The following is a 19,262-nucleotide window of genomic DNA, read 5'->3' as shown; positions in this document are numbered from 1 at the left end:
GGCTGAGGAAGGAGTATGAGACAGCTGAGGCAGAGTGCATGCTGCTGTCCATTCCTGGGAAAGAAGAGCCTGCTATTCTGCATCGGGTCACTTGGCATGACTGAGGAAGGAGTATGAGACAGCTGAGGCAGAGTGCATGCTGGCTGTCCATTCCTCGGAAAGAAGAGCCTGCTATTCTGCATCGGGTCACTTGGCATGGCTGAGGAAGGAGTGTGAGACAGCTGAGGTAGAGTGCATGCTGCTGTCCATTCCTCGGAAAGAAGAGCCTGCTATTCTGCATCGGGTCACTTGGCATGGCTGAGGAAGGAGTATGAGACAGCTGAGGCAGAGTGCATGCTGCTGTCCATTCCTGGAAAGAAGAGCCTGCTATTCTGCATTGGGTCACTTGGCATCGCTGAGGAAGGAGTATGAGACATCTGAGGCAGAGTGCATGCTGGCTGTCCATTCCTGGGAAAGAAGAGCCTGCTATTCTGCATCGGGTCACTTGGCATGGCTGAGGAAGGAGTATGAGACAGCTGAGGCAGAGTGCATGCTGCTGTCCATTCCTCGGAAAGAAGAGCCTGCTATTCTGCATCGGGTCACTTGGCATGGCTGAGGAAGGAGTATGAGACAGCTGAGGCAGAGTGCATGCTGCTGTCCATTCCTCGGAAAGAAGAGCCTGCTATTGTGCATCGGGTCACTTGGCATGGCTGAGGAAGGAGTGTGAGACAGCTGAGGCAGAGTGCATGCTGCTGTCCATTCCTCGGAAAGAAGAGGCTGCTATTCTGCATCGGGTCACTTGGCATGGCTGAGGAAGGAGTGTGAGACAGCTGAGGCAGAGTGCATGCTGCTGTCCATTCCTGGGAAAGAAGAGCCTGCTATTCTGCATCGGGTCACTTGGCATGGCTGAGGAAGGAGTGTGAGACAGGTGAGGCAGAGTGCATGCTGGCTGTCCATTCCTGGGAAAGAAGAGCCTGCTATTCTGCATCGGGTCACTTGGCATGGCTGAGGAAGGAGTGTGAGACAGCTGAGGCAGAGTGCATGCTGGCTGTCCATTCCTGGGAAAGAAGAGCCTGCTATTCTGCATCGGGTCACTTGGCATGGCTGAGGAAGGAGTATGAGACAGCTGAGGCAGAGTGCATGCTGCTGTCCATTCCTGGGAAAGAAGAGCCTGCTATTCTGCATCGGGTCACTTGGCATGGCTGAGGAAGGAGTATGAGACAGCTGAGGCAGAGTGCATGCTGCTGTCCATTCCTGGGAAAGAAGAGCCTGCTATTCTGCATCGGGTCACTTGGCATGGCTGAGGAAGGAGTATGAGACAGCTGAGGCAGAGTGCATGCTGCTGTCCATTCCTCGGAAAGAAGAGCCTGCTATTCTGCATCGGGTCACTTGGCATGGCTGAGGAAGGAGTATGAGACAGCTGAGGCAGAGTGCATGCTGCTGTCCATTCCTGGGAAAGAAGAGCCTGCTATTCTGCATCGGGTCACTTGGCATGGCTGAGGAAGGAGTGTGAGACAGCTGAGGCAGAGTGCATGCTGCTGTCCATTCCTGGGAAAGAAGAGCCTGCTATTCTGCATCGGGTCACTTGGCATCGCTGAGGAAGGAGTATGAGACAGCTGAGGCAGAGTGCATGCTGCTGTCCATTCCTGGGAAAGAAGAGCCTGCTATTCTGCATCGGGTCACTTGGCATGGCTGAGGAAGGAGTGTGAGACAGCTGAGGCAGAGTGCATGCTGCTGTCCATTTCTGGGAAAGAAGAGCCTGCTATTCTGCATCGGGTCACTTGGCATCGCTGAGGAAGGAGTATGAGACAGCTGAGGCAGAGTGCATGCTGCTGTCCATTCCTGGGAAAGAAGAGCCTGCTATTCTGCATCAGGTCACTTGGCATCGCTGAGGAAGGAGTATGAGACAGCTGAGGCAGAGTGCATGCTGCTGTCCATTCCTGGGAAAGAAGAGCCTGCTATTCTGCATCGGGTCACTTGGCATGGCTGAGGAAGGAGTGTGAGACAGCTGAGGCAGAGTGCATGCTGCTGTCCATTCCTGGGAAAGAAGAGCCTGCTATTCTGCATCGGGTCACTTGGCATGACTGAGGAAGGAGTATGAGACAGCTGAGGCAGAGTGCATGCTGCTGTCCATTCCTGGGAAAGAAGAGCCTGCTATTCTGCATCAGTCAGACACCTACTGACAGCAATAAACTAGCAAAATAATGCTCAGCAGTTGACAGTTAAAACTCAATAAATGCCCCCTTTTTCATGCTGAATCATGTAATTCATGAGGAGATATTAGTGTTTCAGTTTTGGAAAACTCCCCTCGCTTTACTTCTTCCACCACTGTTAGGCTAAGTAAATCAGGGTGCGTGGAGAGCAGAAGAGGGGATCTTTCATCAGACGGATACATATAAAGTCTGAATACAGCATGGAGCGCTGAAGTGGGGCTCCACAGCTGCAGCCCGCGCAGGTATCACAGGGATGCATCATGCATGTAAAATAGGACTGTGGAAGGTCCTCACAGAGCGAATAAAGCCCGCTTTCCAGCAGGTGGGGGTCACATGAATCCTTTCGGATCCCCCCCCCACCCCCCGCGACTTGTGTTGAAAATGTGGTGTGGCTAGGACTCTCACCGTCACCACAAAAGTTATTAGGGACAAATGCAATAACTAAAAAAAAAATGTAATCTTTTATTTCAAGAAGGAGTGTAGTCAATTAAAAAAAACAAATCAACAAAACAGTAAAAAGCAAAACCCTGTAGAAAGCAGCCCGATAAAAGGAAGAGGCTGCAGCTGGAACCCGCGGTACCCTCCCCCCATCCTGACTCTCCTGGGGCTCGCGGTATCCGAGCAGGAAGAGTTGGACTTGCGCCGGGAAGTTTGGCGGCCGCAGGGGGGCGGCCTTCCTCCCACCTGCCCCGGGGGGGGGGGGCGCGCGCTGCCTCTGCTGCCGCCGCCCGCCCTCCCCTTTTCTCTCTGCCCCTGTCGTTTCCTCTTCACAGACGAGAGAGGGGGAGGCGGGCACCCACCCACTTCCTCCTCCTGGAAGCTATAAAAGCTGCCGTCTCGCTCCCATGCGCGGTTGTACCTGAGGCGGAAGGCAGCCGGAGCGCTCTGCTCGCGAGGAGCCTGTGCAGGGAGTCGCCGGGGCCGTCATGGGGGCGCAGGGTGAGGAGCGCGAGCCCTCCGGCTCCTCGCGCCGACGTCTCTTCTGCAACATCAAGGTGAGGCGCGCGCGCGCGCACGCGCGGCTTTCGCCATCCTCGGCAGCGCGAGCTGCGCTCCTCCTGGCTCTTCTTGCCGGGAGGAGCGCAGCCCTTCTCCCAAACCCGAGCGCCCCCGTTACCGCGCACTCGGCCAGTCCCGTCTGACGGCCCCGTCCGTCCTGAATGCTGCATAAAGGAAGCTGCCACTGACACCTGCCACTTGACATTTTCTTACAAAGTGCGAGCGCTCCTTGTGAACTCAGAAAGAAAAATGACTCCGCATCGGGAAGTTTCCTCACTGTCGGTAACCGGGACACAAGGCAAATACGAAACCCTGTCACCTTTGCGAATATCCCCAGGCTTTTCTCTGGCTGTAGGGCAGAAAGAGCAGTCCCCGGGCATTTCTGGAGCTTTTATCATCCCCGGGCATTTCTGGAGCTTTTATCATCCCCGGGCATTTCTGGAGCTTTTATCCTGCTGCAGGGAATAAAGAGAATCCATGGGATTTTCTGCACCTTCTCTCTCACTTCTGTATTTCCTGCTGCCGGCAAAGCCATCCCTTCTGTTTCACCCCACCGCCGGCACAGACCCCTTCTCTCTCTCACACAGCAAGGAATAAAGATAACTCCCAGGCATTGCTATCCCTTCTCTCTATGACAGCACTCTTCAGGCAATAAAGACCATCCCCAGGCATTTCACAAAACATTTAGATCGAAATGGTTTCATGGGACACAGCCAGCACGGATTTACCCAAGGCAAGTCTTGCCTCACAGATCTCCTCCATTTTTTGAAGGAGTTAATAAACATGTGGATAAAGGTGAACCGGTAGATGTAGTTACTTGGATGTTCAGAAGGCGTTTGACAAAGTCCCTCATGAGAGGCTTCTAGGAAAAGTAAAAAGTCATGGGATAGGTGGTGATGTCCTTTCGTGGATTGCAAACTGGTTAAAAGACAGGAAACAGAGAGTAGGATTAAATGGGCAATTTTCACAGTGGAAAAAGGTAAACAGCCACAGGGAGTGCCTCAGGGATCTGCACTTGGACTGGTGCTTTTTAATATATTTATAAATGATCTGGAAAGGGGTACAAGTGAGGTGATCAAATTTGCAGATGTCACAAAATAATGCAGAGTAGTTGAATCTCAAGCGGATTCTGATAAATTGCAGGAGGACCTTGTGAGACTGGAAGATTGGGCTTCCAAATGACAGATTAAATTTAACGTGGACAAGTAAAAGTGATGCACATAGGGAAAAATAACCTTTGCTGTAGTTAGACACTGTTAGGTTCTGCCTTAGGAATTACCACCCAGGAAAGAGATCTAGGCATCATAGTAGATAATACATTGAAAGCAAACAGAGTGTTAGAAATTATTAGGAAGGGAATGGTAAATAAAACAATGGTTGTCATAATGCCTCTGATTGCACCACGGTGAGACCGCGTCTTAAATACTGTGTGCAATTCTGGTCACCGCATCTCAAAAAGGATATAGCTGCACTGGAGAAAGTGCAGAGAAGGGCAACCACAATAAGTGGCATGGAACGGCTGGCCTATGAAGCAGTGCATAATTAAGCTCTAGATTTCATTGCCAGAGGATGTTGCTACAGCAGGTAGTGTAACTGGGTTTAAAAAAAGGTTTGGATAAGTTCCTAGAGGAAAAATCCATAAACTGCTGTTAATTAACAAGCAATAGTAGCTTGAGATTTATTTAATGTTTGGGTATTTGCCAGGTATTTGAGACTTGGGTTGGCCACTGTTGGAAACAGGATGCTGGGCTTGATGGACCCTTGGTCTGACCCAGTATGACATATCTTATGACGTTATGCTTCTTTCTGTCTCACTGTAGTGTACAACAGTGAATAAAGGACATCCTCAGGTATTTCTATCCCTAATACCTCATTGTTTGACAGGGTGCAAGGAATAAAGACCATACCAATCTCTTCATCTAGCTGAATTACACTGTAGGGAACAATGACCATGCCCAGGTGTTTCTATTCTTTTGTATCCCGCTGTAGGGAATTTAAAAACCATTTCCAGGAGCTTCTATGATTTCTACATCATTGCTGGGAATTAAGACCCTCCCTAGGTGTTTTTGTCCCTTCCATTGCTCGCTATGACCATCCCAGGTATTACTATCCCTTCTATCTCACCCTCAGGCCGATACGGTAACGTGCGCCCAGCTGAGCGCACTGTTTTACCCGCGGTTGGACGCGAGTCCACTACCCCTTAAACAATAAGGAGTTTAGCGCACCCAAGACGCATGTCCAAACCCTCCCCCCATCCCCCCGAAACTAATAGTGCTCATCACATGCAAATGAATGTTGATGAGGCTATTAGTTATTTGCCTGGGATACAGAAAAAAAAAAGTGCGCCCGATCCGCAGATTTTACGCTCAGAAATTACTGCTTTTCTGTACATTCTCGACAAAAGGTTAAAATTTATTTTTTTTTTAAATAATGTGCCGGCGGGTCAGGTTAGGAAAACGGAAGCTCGTAAAACTGAGCTTCCGTTTTCCAAATTTGCTGACAGCCACCTCTCCTGGGCTTCCGCTGCTAAGGAGGTGTTAGGGGCGCGCTATTGCCTCTAGCGCCTGCTCCTCAGCGCGACTCCTCATTTAAATACGGCATCGGGCGCCCAGGAGAGGTGGCTGGGCGTGCGTTAGGAAAGCGAGTGCTCGCCCGTTTTCCCGCGCACTGTACAGTATCGGCCTGTATATATGCTGCAAGGGACAAAGGCCATGCTGAGGCGTTTCTACCCTTTCCATCCTATTATATCGTGCTACTTGAATTAAAGACATTTTATCTCTTCCATCTTACAGTATCGTACCGCCTCTAATAAAGAATGTCCCCGGTTTTTTTTCTGTCCTCTCTCTTTCAGTGTATCGCACGCTGCAGGGAATGAAGAGCTTCCCCAGACATTTGTATCCCTTCTGAGCCCTGTATCGCACTGCAGGGAATAAAAAAACATCCCTAGGAGTTTTTATACCTTTTATTACACTGCAGGGAATAGAGGCCATTCCCAGGCATTCCCAGTATATCCATTCTAAGATACACTGCTGCTATTCTGAAATGAGTTTTTAGAAGTGCTGTGTACTGATTCCCTCACTAGTCCTATTCATGCTAGGGGCCACTCAGACACCTCAGTGCAGTGCTTCAGCTTGCCATGTACTTCCTCCTCTGTGCTAAAGCTTGAGAGCTGCCTCACGTGAGGTACATTCATTTAAAGCAGGGTGGAACATTTAAATACTCTTGCATATCGCTTGTGACATAGAGTCTTAATCACAGGTCTGGGAAGTCTGATTAATTTTTTTTTCAGACTGTTTGCTCATACAAATAAAATATTTGCAGCTGTAGCCTCCACCCCAGCAGTGGTTGCATGTGTGTGTCAGCGGTATTGAAACTGCAAAACAGATTGGCCAGGATCCTATTGAATCCCTGCGCCCCAGCAGACATCTGCACATATGATTTTTACCTCATGATGCATTATAAATAAAACACAGGGGTTAGCTTAGGGAGTTAATTGTCTCTATCCCTCTGTGTATAATTTTTGCGCATGTCTGACCTTTTTTTCTGATTCATCACGTGAGAGTCTTCTGTAGACTTGTACGGCTCAAGTCTAATGACCGTTCCCCTCTATAGAGAGTGATGCAGCTTAGGTCCTGGACTATAACGTTCCCTTAACTTTTCATTCTTCAGAAATACATTTTCTTCAGAGATTTTCTGCCAGCTGTCACTCTCCTTTGAGCTGGTTGCAGGAGGTTTGGGAGATGAATGCTCCAGGTTTATCAGCAGTGCTTGTGGTGGTTTGGGATGTACTAGCACAACTGAATCTTATCACACCAAACATAGCATTAAAACCCAGTGGAATTGGTTACATTATTGGAATGCAAGAAATCCTTGGACAAACAGAGAGGAATCTTAGTGATAGGGGAAGAAAAGAGTCAGCGAGATCCAGAAAGGTCTGCAGTATCACAGTTAGCAAGGGAAATGGGCAGACCCGATGGGCCTGGAGATCTTTATTTGCCATTGTTTCTTTGTGTTATCAAAAATGTTCCCACAAGAACAAACTGGGAGAAACAAATCTGAAAAACTGGCACTTTGTCTCTGTCTGTTACTGTCTTTCTGTGTCTGTCAGGACATATCGATTTAAATCAAGTCAATTGAAAGCATCAAGCAGAAGGCCTTGATTTGAATTATCAATTATTTTTCTCATTTGCAGTTTATTTTAAAAAGTGCATACTCTGGGATTGACAACCATTGCACCACGCTATCTTTAATTAAAACTCACCTTTACACTGGACTTTTTTTTTTTTTTTTTTAAATCTTTCAACTATATCCACTTATTTAAGCACACATTTCACTTATTATTGACAGCTTTCTTAATTTTAATTTATGTATTTATTAGATAATTGATTTTTTTTTATGGCCCAGCAGTTTCACTCTGCTCTTTTGTGCTTCCAGTTCATTCTGAACCGAGCTCTGCAAAATTAATTTTTATTAACTAGCTGGGGGCTATCCGCTATTTTTATATACCACCCCCTCCCCCCTTCCTATTCACCTCAGCCATGGCAGCAACAGTCCTCAGCCAGGGGCCCCAAAATGCAGCTCCCTCTGGAACCTAGCTAACATGAACCCTAAATCTGGCCGCTAGGTGTCCAACATCGAGCAATGGCTAAAGCTGACCGCCTCCCCCACACACCCCACACACGCTTGTCATGTGGGGACACACATGACCAGCGGAATTCTGTGCACATACAAGGGAGACAGAAGGCAGTGGACTGGAAGTGGTTAGACCATCCAGGAACCTAGGTTCTGGAAACTAATATTTTTCTATGGACTTCAGTTTAGAGTCATAAATATCCGTGATCTGAAAGCTGAGCCGAGCAAAGCTCCGATATGGAATAAGTATAACACAGAAATGTGAGAATAAGCAGGTGGCTTCAGTGTTTAATCATGAGGCACATGCTAGCATCCTGTTCCACTCCCAATGCCTGCAATGACTTTCCTTGCCGGTTTATTCCAGCCATCGGCGGAGACCCCGCAGAAGATCAGATTTAAATGCAGTGCGGGGCGTATTGCAGCCAATTTATAAAATTGTGCGTTCTTTTGATTCTTCATAAACTCAAGGTTTCTGATCAGCATTCGGGGACTGAGCACATTTATTTAACTGGTATATCTTTGAGCCGTACCAATTTGTTATAAACATGTTTGTTTAAAAAAAAACAAAAAAACAAAAAAACCTAATCTCAAGTTTCGAATAAAATCAAAATGTTTGTGCTTTTGTTACATGTGTTTCTGTGTCTACAAATGTGCTTGTGACTCGGCCTCTCTCTCTCTCTCTTCCACTGCTTCAGAAAGCAGTAAGCCATGCTAACCTACTGGCAATAACCGTACGTAAAAAAGAAAAGCGACACAATTTTCAGTTAAAGCCGAAGGTTCACGATCCCTTTCCTCAGGCACCTGTTTTAGATCCTCGGTATTCAAACTTTTTCTAGGAGGGGGCACGTGTGCCTCTTCTGCTTGTTTACGTTTAAAAATAGTTCTGAACACATCCCCTAGCCACACCTTTATTGTATTTAATCTCATAAAATCAGAGCTAGGGCTGCACACAATGGAAAGACCTCTAAAGAGACAGCGGGATTTCGGCTGTCACATCCTTTCTGCTCTGCTCTTATCACTTACTGTGCTCATTTGGAAAGAGGCTCCAGGGACTCTGGTGGGGATGTCAATTCAACCTCAGACTTCAGCCAGACACATTTAAGACCCAGAAATTGGGATTTATTCCCCCTCCCCTGCCCCAGATCTGTGTAGTGCTACCAGCTGAGCCCCAAGGCTGCTCTACGTTGCTGCAGATTTATCAGTGGAAATATGTCAGTGTCTTCAGCACCAGAGCAAAACTGCGGCAAAGTTTGCACCAGGGCACAAGGCCTCTGCCGGGTCTGCCCTTGTGCGTTTCGGGTTTTTTTCTTTCTTTTTCTTTTGTTCGTGAGGCCTCAGACCAGGACATCGTGTAGTGAACTAAGGGCCTGATTTACTAAGGCTCTTTTCTCATTCTGTATCTATGGGGTGGCGGGGGGAAAGCTTAGTGACTCGGGCTGTAGTGGTCAAGCTATACGAAGCATTTTTCTCTCAAAATGGGAATGGGAGGGGGGGGGGGTGTGTTAGGGAAAAACCCTTTTATATATATCAGGCCCTAAATCAGAGATCCTTTGATTTTATGAAAAGTCACTGAAATTTGGTCATATAATGCACCTTTCAGCAAAACTGCAGGACAGAAGAGCATTGTAGACCACTCTCTGCAGCCATCTCTTTGCTGCTTCTTACGCACCTGTCTGACAGCCTCTGAGTTAAGGAAAGCAGAATTATTATTAGCCAGAATAATGGCTGTGGCAGCTGCAGTTACAATTACCAATCCAGTTCCTAAACGTTAAGGGACAGTTTGCCTATTAAAATACAAAATTCCTTGTTGAGAAGGTTCATGCTGCAGCATGGACGTATTTCATGTATCTCTGAAACCTTTTGATAAATACATGAATTTAAATCTCGGAGATGCACTCCAGATGTGAGGGAGAAATATTTACAGCCGGCGGCTCTTTACAGTATACAGTGCAGTCATTCACAGACAGACCAGGACTGATTTATCCATCCAGGAGCCGAAAGTCAGAGCGAGAGTCACACAGGACCTTGGCTGCATGATATGCTCAGTGCTAAGTAGGGAGGTGCAGGGGAGGAAAGGTTCATTTCGGTTTGGTGTTTTTTGGGATTTGTTCCATTTAATGTTTATTTTGGTTTGGTTTGTTGGCCAAATTGAAACATTACATTCTTAAAAACCTCCAAAACAGGAACAAACTAAAAGCAACGAACCCCTTCCCCCTGCCTCACACACAGACAGACAGACAGACACACACCCACCCCCCACATCTGTTCCCTACATACTCCATCAGGGTTTCCAGGGTAGAAAGGGTAAGGAACAAGCCCCAGTTTCTCCTGCATAGTCAAGCAGAAATTTAAAACTGGTACAGCACCATAGTATTTACAACCATACTGCTTTAGGGCCATGGCTTGGCCCTGAAACCGTCCCAAATTTTAAATCCTATCTGATTGGCAGCAGCGACTGGCTCTCACTCTTGCCCCTTTCTACCTTGGAGCCACCGATGGGGGAAGTAGGGGCTAGGGATGCTGAAGTGACCAGTATCTCTTAGATTGTGATGCCTTTTATTGGATCAGCATAAGCAGGAGCTTTTTTTTAGATCATACAGGTCCCTTCTTCAGATGTCATCTTTCGATTTATTCTTATGATGATCTAATAAAAAATTGTCACAGTCTGCAAAGAAACCAGTCTTCTGCAGGACTGATATGGCTCCATGGAGTCTGCATTGCATGTGAGTGTGAATGAACCACCCTGAATATCTCTGTCATTTAGGGATGAACTGTCATTTTAAAACAACCTGAAAACATCAACAAGATGTCTTGTTTCATTTTGTGTTATTTCCCATATGAAATGACACAAACAACCAATGAAAGATCGTTTCAGCATGCACTGTATGCAAAGTTCACCCAAGTGCACACATATTAAAATGCAATACCCATGTTGTAAAAAAAAAAAAAAGATATAGGCCTTGTAAAAATGTAAGGTACTCTAAAATGACAGAAATTTCACATGGGAAAATGAAATGATATAAACAACGTACATTTTCTTTTTTTTTAAAGAAAACAGCATAAGGACATAAAACAAAAATTATTTCCAGGCACCCGCCGCGTGTCATTCTCCCATTTACAGCAGAGTCTTTGTGTGACAGAATGTCCTGGTCAGGGCGTCTGTCCCCTGCTGTAATGACAGTGAGTGAAGCTCACCAGCCTCTCCTGTTGTAAAAGTGCCCAGGTTTCCTGTGAGCAGGAGGTTTTTCTGGCGAGTTGTGCTGCTGCAGGCTGTTTATTGACAGGACTCTCCAGGGGAAGGGCTGAACTCCACGTGCCCTTAGAGTTCCTGCCCCACCTGTACAGTATTCCCGCTGCTCTGTATACAGAACGTGCAGGGGAAGCTGTCAGCGGCGGAGCAAGAAGCTAAGCAGCAAACCTTCCACTCCTGTAACCCAGCATAGCAGCAGCAAACACACACCCCCCTCACACACACACACACTCACCCCGAAACATGCAGCATCTCTTGTCCAGGGACCCAGGGCCAGAAAATAATGGGCAAAGTCCAACCCTCCAGCCATATTCCAGAAGTGCTGGTGGGAGGATTACAGCATCTGTCACTCCTAGCTTCATATTTGCAATATCCTACAAATGCTGCATTGAAACCTCGGGGGAAAGCCATCAAGGGAAGTTAACGCAGGCCCAAAGATTTTCCCAAAACATGTGATTTAGACCAGCCTTCTGACCCAGAGCTACCATGAAGGAGGATCCAGGGTTAATATCAGGGCTGGATTTAACAAGTTGGGTGCATGGGGTATGTTTCCTGCCTGTAACCCCTCCCGAGCATCAGAGGTGCGGGGTACCTGGAGCTCTCACGCCCAGATCCATCCCTCTCCCCTCTCCTCAGAGTCCCACAGCAGCACCGTGTTTGGGAGCCTTTTACTATGGAAATTTGCATGTCAGGAGGAACGCCTCGGGGCCTGTCAGCGTGCAAGGGCTCCCAAGACCTGCACTAAATTTTTCAAGTAGCTGCTGCTGCTGCGGGCCATTGCCAGAGGAGGAGCAGGCCTGGATAGAGGCAAGGTAATGGCGACCCTCAGAGCCTAGGAAAGTTTTGCCTGGAGGCCCGGTTTGAAGTGCTGCTGTAGTAGTACTTGCTCCCTGAGGAATAGCTTAGCCAAGAATTGCTCTTATACGGATGGATGGCTAATAGAAGAAGAACAGTAGCATTAGCTCTGGACCCTGATTGTTTTTTTCCTCCCATCTGTGGCAGCAGCAGCAGAAAGACTGGCGGGATTTCCAGTCCCTGCGAGCTGAAGAAGATGCATTGCAACAGCTCATGGACCCGGAGCAGTAGAGGGCTACAGAGGGGAGATGACAAAGCCGACTTGACAGGGCAGTGGTACAGTGGTGTCAAGACCCTATCAAGAGAAGGCAAGGTCGGCCAACATTTAGTGGTGGCAGGGACTTTTCTAAAGTCTCAGATGTAATTGTGGGAGGTGGCAGGTTGTCAGCAAGGACAGCGAGCTGACTTGGCTGCACTTCCCAACCAAGGAGAAAGGGGAGCCGCTGTGGTCTCCTACATTTTGTCAAGTTGATATGGGCGAGGAAGAGTGTTGGCCACAGGTCGAGCAGTGAAGGCTGTCAGGATAGTATGGTTGATAGCTAAGAGTGATCCTTGGCTAGAGCTGTGTATGGAAGGGCAATTAGGCATACCGGCTGGATCAAATGATTTGTCTACAAGCATGTACTGTGTTTCTGGGTGAGGTTCTGCCATTTTTCAGTCTTATGAGGCGTGAATTGCTTGAAATCCACACTGTGTTGTATTACTATGGGGCTCGGAGGTGAGCAGAGAGAAAGGCGGAGATTATGAGCTCGGAGTTGAGTGTGGGGAATGGAGAGCTGGTACGAGGGCGATAATGGGAAGACGGAGATTAAGAACTTGGATATAGCATTGGGGGTGATAAATGAAGAGGTGGGACTTAGGAAAGAGGTTTATAGAGGAACAAGAAGTAGTGAATGAGGTAAACCAGAGATAGGGAGAAACAGAGAGGATGTGTGATAAAAAAAAAACAAAACAGAAAAGGGAGCAAAGGAAGAGATACTGAGATGCTAATGAGGATGGAGAAAAAGATGGAGATGATGAGGAGATAGTATCAGGGAAACAGAGGAAGAGGATGAAAGAATGAGCAAAAGAAATTTGGAGCAGTCAGAGAAAATATGATCAGATAAAGGAAACATTGTCAATTGAAATATCAGATTTGACTTTCCTGAATTTTAAGTTCTTTTGACAAGTATTTTAACTTAACAGAAGTTACTGTTATATTACTAATGGAGCCTATCACATATTTCATGGGTAGAAACCCGCAGCTGCAGCAGTAGCTCTTCTCCCTTTATTCCCGTTGTACTGACACCCTGTGGCCACAGTTAGTAGTGCAACCTCTGATTAATCTCTGTTATGTTGGCACCTACTGGCCACTGCTGGTACTTCATCCTTTTGCCAGAAAGACAACTCACACGTGCTCCTTCTTTTTCTCACAGTAGAATGGTAGAGATTGTATGTACTGTAAATTTAATTTTTCAATGTACGTGTATAATAACTGATATGTGCTATTACTTGCCTCTTGTTCTATCCCTCACACTATCATTTTTTTTGGGGGGGGGGGGAGGGGGTCCACATGCTGTAACTTGTGGTCTCTGCTTTTCCTTCCCCCCTTCCTGCCAGTGTTCCTGAAGTTCACGGTGCAGGCTTGATGTCTAGAGAAGCCACGCGATTACAATCTCTGTTCTCTTCCTACATGGATTTGTTCACTGTTGTACAAAGAGTGAGTCAGGGTCTCAGAGTTCCCAGTCCTGTGCGCTTATTTCTGTAAATACACTGACAGCTCTGTCCACCGTTGATGAAACCTCCAACCCTCACCCCCACCTAGAAAGGAAGCAATCCCGCCTTCATGCAAAGCTGGCTGACATTGCTCACTGAAAGGAATTTTATCCCTGGGGGCAGATCTTATGTGCCAGTGCTTGGCAGGTCTGAAAGCAACATAGCAACTTATACACGAGCTCTGCAGAAGTTCTGGCAGTGGGGAGCTGCCACTGCAATTCCCGGTTTCCAGAGCTGCCGTAAGAGTGAGCTTTCAGGAGAGAGAGAGAGATACCCTCTGACCAATAAAAAAGGAACTGACCCTTCTGAAGCATGCTAGATTAATAAATAAGGAACTGACCCTTCTGAAGCATGCTAGATAAATAAATAAGATTAATAAATAAGGAACTGACCCTTCTGAAGCATGCTAGATTAATAAATAAGATTAATAAATAAGGAACTGACTCTTCTGAAGCATGCTAGATTAATAAATAAGGAACTGACCCTTCTGAAGCATGCTAGATTAATAAATAAGATTAATAAATAAGGAACTGACCCTTCTGAAGCATGCTAGATTAATAAATAAGATTAATAAATAAGGAACTGACCCTTCTGAAGCATGCTGATTAAGAGCTTTATTACCAGCTCCCAGAGATATATCATGTTCACATCAGCTCAGAGCATGTGAGGGCTTAGAAATTTTAGCTGGACTGACGCGCCCCTCATTTGGACACGAAGTGACTGTCCCATCCCTGCTTATTGCACCTTCTAATTTGTTTCAGAGTGATGGACCACACTGCAGAGGTTTCAATTTGATTTTACTCCACAAAAAAATATTAAAGATGCTTATTAGATGATCGTCAAATAGGCACCGGGACTGAAGAAAGGACTTGTTCAACATATGCAAAGGCATAATCATCAGTCAGGAGGAGCTTGATACAGTGTGAAGAAAAGCAAAATTATTTTTAAAGCATATTTTTCCTTTGCACATAAACTTATGGTATCATTGTAATTTCGGCTTCATATGATACATTACGCTCTGTTCCTTTCTTAAATGCAGTTTGAATCATTCATCCTTTTAAACATGCAGGAAGCATAGGACTCGGTGAGCGCTGGTGTTGAGCAAGTGTCCAACCCGACATTGCAGTGTTTCGAAAGAACCTTTCTTCTTCAGGGGAGATGTTAATCACTGCTCAAATTTCATGGTTCCCAGAATCAACAAGATATATCAAGCACGTAGTGACATAAAAAAAAAGTTTAAGAAGCACAGACGGTGGCCTGCCATTTAGTGTGTGTCTTTTCAAATATGTCACTTATGTGCCTGATGATAAGTATAGAGCCTAATGTATCATATGAAGCTGAAATTACAATGACACGATAAGTTTGTGGAAAAGAAAAATATGTGATAAACACCTCCTGACTGATGATTATACTGTACCTTCGCACACATTGAACAAGACACAAGTCATATGTGCAGTCCTGGTGCCTATAATGACGGTCACCTGATAAGCATCTTTAATATTTTTTGTGGAGTGAGATCTTATTTATATTGTTAGAGGATATTCTTTCACTCAAGGGGTTCTTCCTTTTGTAGGCTTTAATATGGGCGGGGTTGATAAGCAGACTGGCAGGACAACCCCCTCCAAGCTGGTGTGTCTGCAGGAAGCAATGTAATAGTCAGATAGAGAGACCCCAGCAGTTCTGCACTACAAGATCAGAAGATTGCTTTTTATAATTGTTCGCCTTTTGTTCCCCTGTTTTCGAATGTGGTTGCTACACTAGTTAGAAAAATAGAACTGAGTCCAGAGCGACTGCAGAATTGAAGTTTGGAAGCTCAGGCATTGCAGCCATGATATGCACTAGGCCAGTGTTTTCCAACCCTCTCCTGGAGGGTTGGAAAACATGTTTTCAGGATTGTCACATTGAATCTGCATGAGATAATTTGCATACCTTGGGTGTCCAGTGTTTGCAAATATATCTCATGCATATTCTTTATGGATATTAATTAATTTATTTAAAAGGCATTTCTTACCCATGATCCTACCAAGTTAGGGACAGGGTAGAGATGTAACATACATAATTAGAATCGGACATCAGCATAAAGCAACATCAAACCAAAAACAGTAATGTTAAAAATAAAAAATATGCAGGAACATAAAAAATGCTTTAAAAAAAAAAAAAAGTACATCAGAAAGAGCCTGGAACAGGGAAAGATCAAGGTAAAATTGTAAGCGTTGGTACTTGAAGCTGGAAAGGAGGCTGTGTAGGATGCCATGTGAGGGATATAACAGTGCTGGTGTGCTGGAAGTCAAGGATATGGTAGATGGCCTTGAAGGTCCACGCCAGAGAGAGGTCTGGGAGGTATGAAATTGCAGAGAAAGCCTCTTTAGGAAAAAAAGTGTGTGTTAAGGTCTTTCTTGAACTTAAAGAATGTAATGACAGAGGGAGAGAATTCCAGGGCATGGCCCGGCTATAGAAAAAGCCCGGTCACGTTACTGACAATCATGTGTGTCAAGAAGAAGAGATGTCTAGTAAATAGTGTTTGGAAGATCTGAGGTTTGGTGAAGGAATATAAGCTGATCCAGGGGGAGTTAATATTCTTGAACAGATTGTATACAAGAATGGCTCGTTTGTATTGAATACGCCATTGGATGGGTAACCAGTGAAGTGATTGTAAAACTGGGGAGATATGTTCATAAGATTTGTTGCAAGTAGGCATACGGGCTACTACTGCGTTTTGGATCTCCTGAAAACCTGACTGGTTAGCTATGCCTCCAGGAGAGAGGGCTGGGAAACTCCGCACTAGGTCTTGCCAAATTGTACCTTATTTTCTAAGGCTGTTTTCCTGTTCTGGGTTTATGGGAGAAAAAAGATAAGTAAACTAGGCCCTTAATGAGGGTTCTAAGTAGCCTCTCTCTCTCATGTCCCCCATCCTGCCCTTACCGGTCTCCCTGTCTCTCTCAACTCTGCTCGTCCAGTTGCTCTCTTTCCCATCCCTGCCCCCAGCTGTCTCTCAAGCCCCTTTGTCCCCAGCTGGCTCCCTCTTTCAACCCTCCCCTACCTCCCTAGAGAGCCTCCCGTCAGTCACCCCCCCCCCCCCCCCCACTCAGTCACTCCCCAGCCAAGCGTCTCCCTCCGCCCTTCACCCAGCTCCGATGATCCCAGCCCTCCAGCTAGCTTGAGTGAGTAGTAATGCGAGGCCAGCTAAGCACCCCTCTGGCTGCTGTCACCGGAGCAGTTCTTTCCTGCTGGTGGGCGCTCGGTTCTGTGAGTTTGAATCACGTCCCACGCTGACCTAATGGTCTCGAGTCTTGCGAGATGGAAAGTCTAGTATGGGAGTTTGGGCAGCATGTTTCTCAAATTCGCTGAGAGTCACGTGTTGCTGACCGGAAGGGAACAACTGTTTAAGTGGCTGCATCAGGGCATGAAAATCCTGGGGTTGCCGTGGCAAAGTTTCTGGGGCCATGCCCGGCCTTTGAATGTGATACATGAACACCACGTGTGCATAGGACAATGTGTAGAAACACAGAACATAGCAACTTAAAAGGGCCCCGCCCATTCTGTCTATCGGAAGTAAATTTTCAAAGGGCTGCGACCACAGATACCGGGGTTTATGCGCGTGGCCGGGCCTTGCGCAGGCGACACGCATTTTTATAAGGAGCCCAGCTACACGCGTGTAAATCCCTGGGGGCCCGTTATAAAATGCGTGCGGCGCGTGCAAGGCCCGGCCACACGCGTAAACCCCGGTACGCGCACAAGGGGCTGGCCGGGGGCGGGGTCTGGGCAGGGCGGGGCGGCGCCATTCGACACTGTCCCAGGGAAGTGTGCGCCGGCAGCCGGCTGGCACGCATGTTATAAAATTGACGCATCCGTGTGTGCGCGCTGCTTTAAAAATTGACTTCTGTACTTATTCTGTGGGCTCCTCCTTCCCTCCATGGCAAAGACCCCTTTGGGTCTATCCCATGCACCTACATTCTGTCTCCATTCTGTTACCTGTTATCCTCTGCTGGAAGCCTCTTTAGGTGTCCATTATTTATTATTATTTGTTGGTTTGATTATTATTAAAAGTAAATCAATGTGATTGTCCACTGCACTCTCAGTGAAAAACTACTTTCTCACATTCGTTTTTAACTTCCCTCCCTTCGTTTTCATGTGATGGCCCATTTTTCTTGCAAGATATTTGAATGTTTGTATCATATCTCCTCTTTCCTTCTTTCTCCTAGAGCAGGGCTTCCCAAACCTGTCCCGGGGACCCCACAGTCTGTCGGGTTTTCAGGATATCCAGCACGAATATGCATGAGATAAATTTGCATAACACGAAGACTCGATGTATGCAAATTTATCTCGTGCATATTCATGGTGGATATCCTCAAAACTTGCCAGGCTGTGGGGTCCCCAGGAGAGGTTTGGGAAACCCTGCCCTAGACAGTATTTCTTTAACCTCTTCATTTTCTCTGTGTATAGGGTGCAGTTCCCAGTCCTCTTTAGGTAGCACACCCAACCCTTAGATTTCTGCATCCTAAATGCATGATTTTGCTTTTTTTGTTTTTTAATGCATGGTTGCTATACCTTTCACTACTTTACCAAATTTTTAGTCATCTTTCATTATATTTACCCCTTCTAGCATGTCTGTTCTCTTCCAGTTGATCATATAGTACTGTTCACTGTGGCACTCCACTGGTCACATTTCCTACACCAGAGTGGACCTTTCTTTGACCAGATCACTTAGTTTTAATTTTTCTTCCACCTGTCTGTGAAATAGTGTCAAAGACAAATTTAAATCTAGCTAGGCTACATCTACAGCCCCCTGATCTACCACTCTGGTCACTATTTCATTAAATAAATCAATCAAGTTTGCAAGATTTCCCTCTTGTGAAACCATATTGCCTTTGATTCTCTAATCCACTGATTTCAAGATATTTAATTATTCTATCTTTGGGTGGTGCATCCATTACCTTGCCCACCATAGATGTTAAACTATCAGTTCTGTAGTTCTTCATTTCCTTCCTGTTTTTCCACAGCTGTAGAATGGAACCACAACTGCTCTGCTCTGTTCTCTTAGAACTTCTCATTTTACAAAGTGATAAGTTGCACAGATCTCTGAGAGATCCAGGCAGCATCTGCTGTGGCTTGTTCAATATTTTGGGATGTATTTTACCAAGTCCCATGTACTTTCAGTTGTGCCTGTTCATTGAATATTACCTCCTCAGTCAATATGTTCATCCCACAGTCCCTTATGACCTTACCGTTTTGTCTGTGGTCCATCGTGCTCTCCTATGGTGAATATCGAATAGCAGCGTTTGTTTGAGAGAGGTGTTTCCTTCTGATCTTTTCTTCCCTGTGCCTGTCCTTTTTAATTCTCACTATTGTTGTGTATCCTCAAGCTTTGAATGTAATGACACATTGGTCTGCGTGCGTGCATGTTCATATATTTCCAAACTTTGAGAGCAACATGAACATGCGCACACACAGGGACTGACACATTTGTGGAACAATATAAAGGTTAAGCAGAAACTCTTCATAGCTAAACCACTGGTTCTGGACCTGGGTAATTTTCAAATTACTCCCTCAAATCAAGTATGGGATTTAGGTATCCAGCT

The 19,262-nt window shown here is 46.1% G+C and overlaps 1 protein-coding gene across 2 annotated transcripts in view; it reads left to right on the top strand.

The window, feature by feature from the left end:
- Positions 1-3,035: 3,035 nt before the first annotated feature.
- SLCO2A1 (solute carrier organic anion transporter family member 2A1) overlaps positions 3,036-19,262 on the top strand; it is a 127,673-nt gene continuing 111,446 nt past the window's right edge. Inside the window, exon 1 of one of the 2 annotated variants that reach the window (XM_029615266.1) lies at positions 3,036-3,187. In XM_029615266.1, coding sequence (XP_029471126.1) covers positions 3,119-3,187 — 69 coding nt within the window. In that variant the 5' untranslated portion in view covers positions 3,036-3,118. The remainder of the gene's footprint in view (positions 3,188-19,262) is intronic. The other variant, XM_029615267.1, reaches the window with a different exon arrangement.

Source organism: Rhinatrema bivittatum, chromosome 9 (assembly GCF_901001135.1).
Source record: "Rhinatrema bivittatum chromosome 9, aRhiBiv1.1, whole genome shotgun sequence".
In the NCBI taxonomy this organism is placed as follows: Eukaryota; Metazoa; Chordata; class Amphibia; order Gymnophiona; family Rhinatrematidae; genus Rhinatrema; species Rhinatrema bivittatum.
This window is presented reverse-complemented; position numbering and strand designations above follow the sequence as displayed.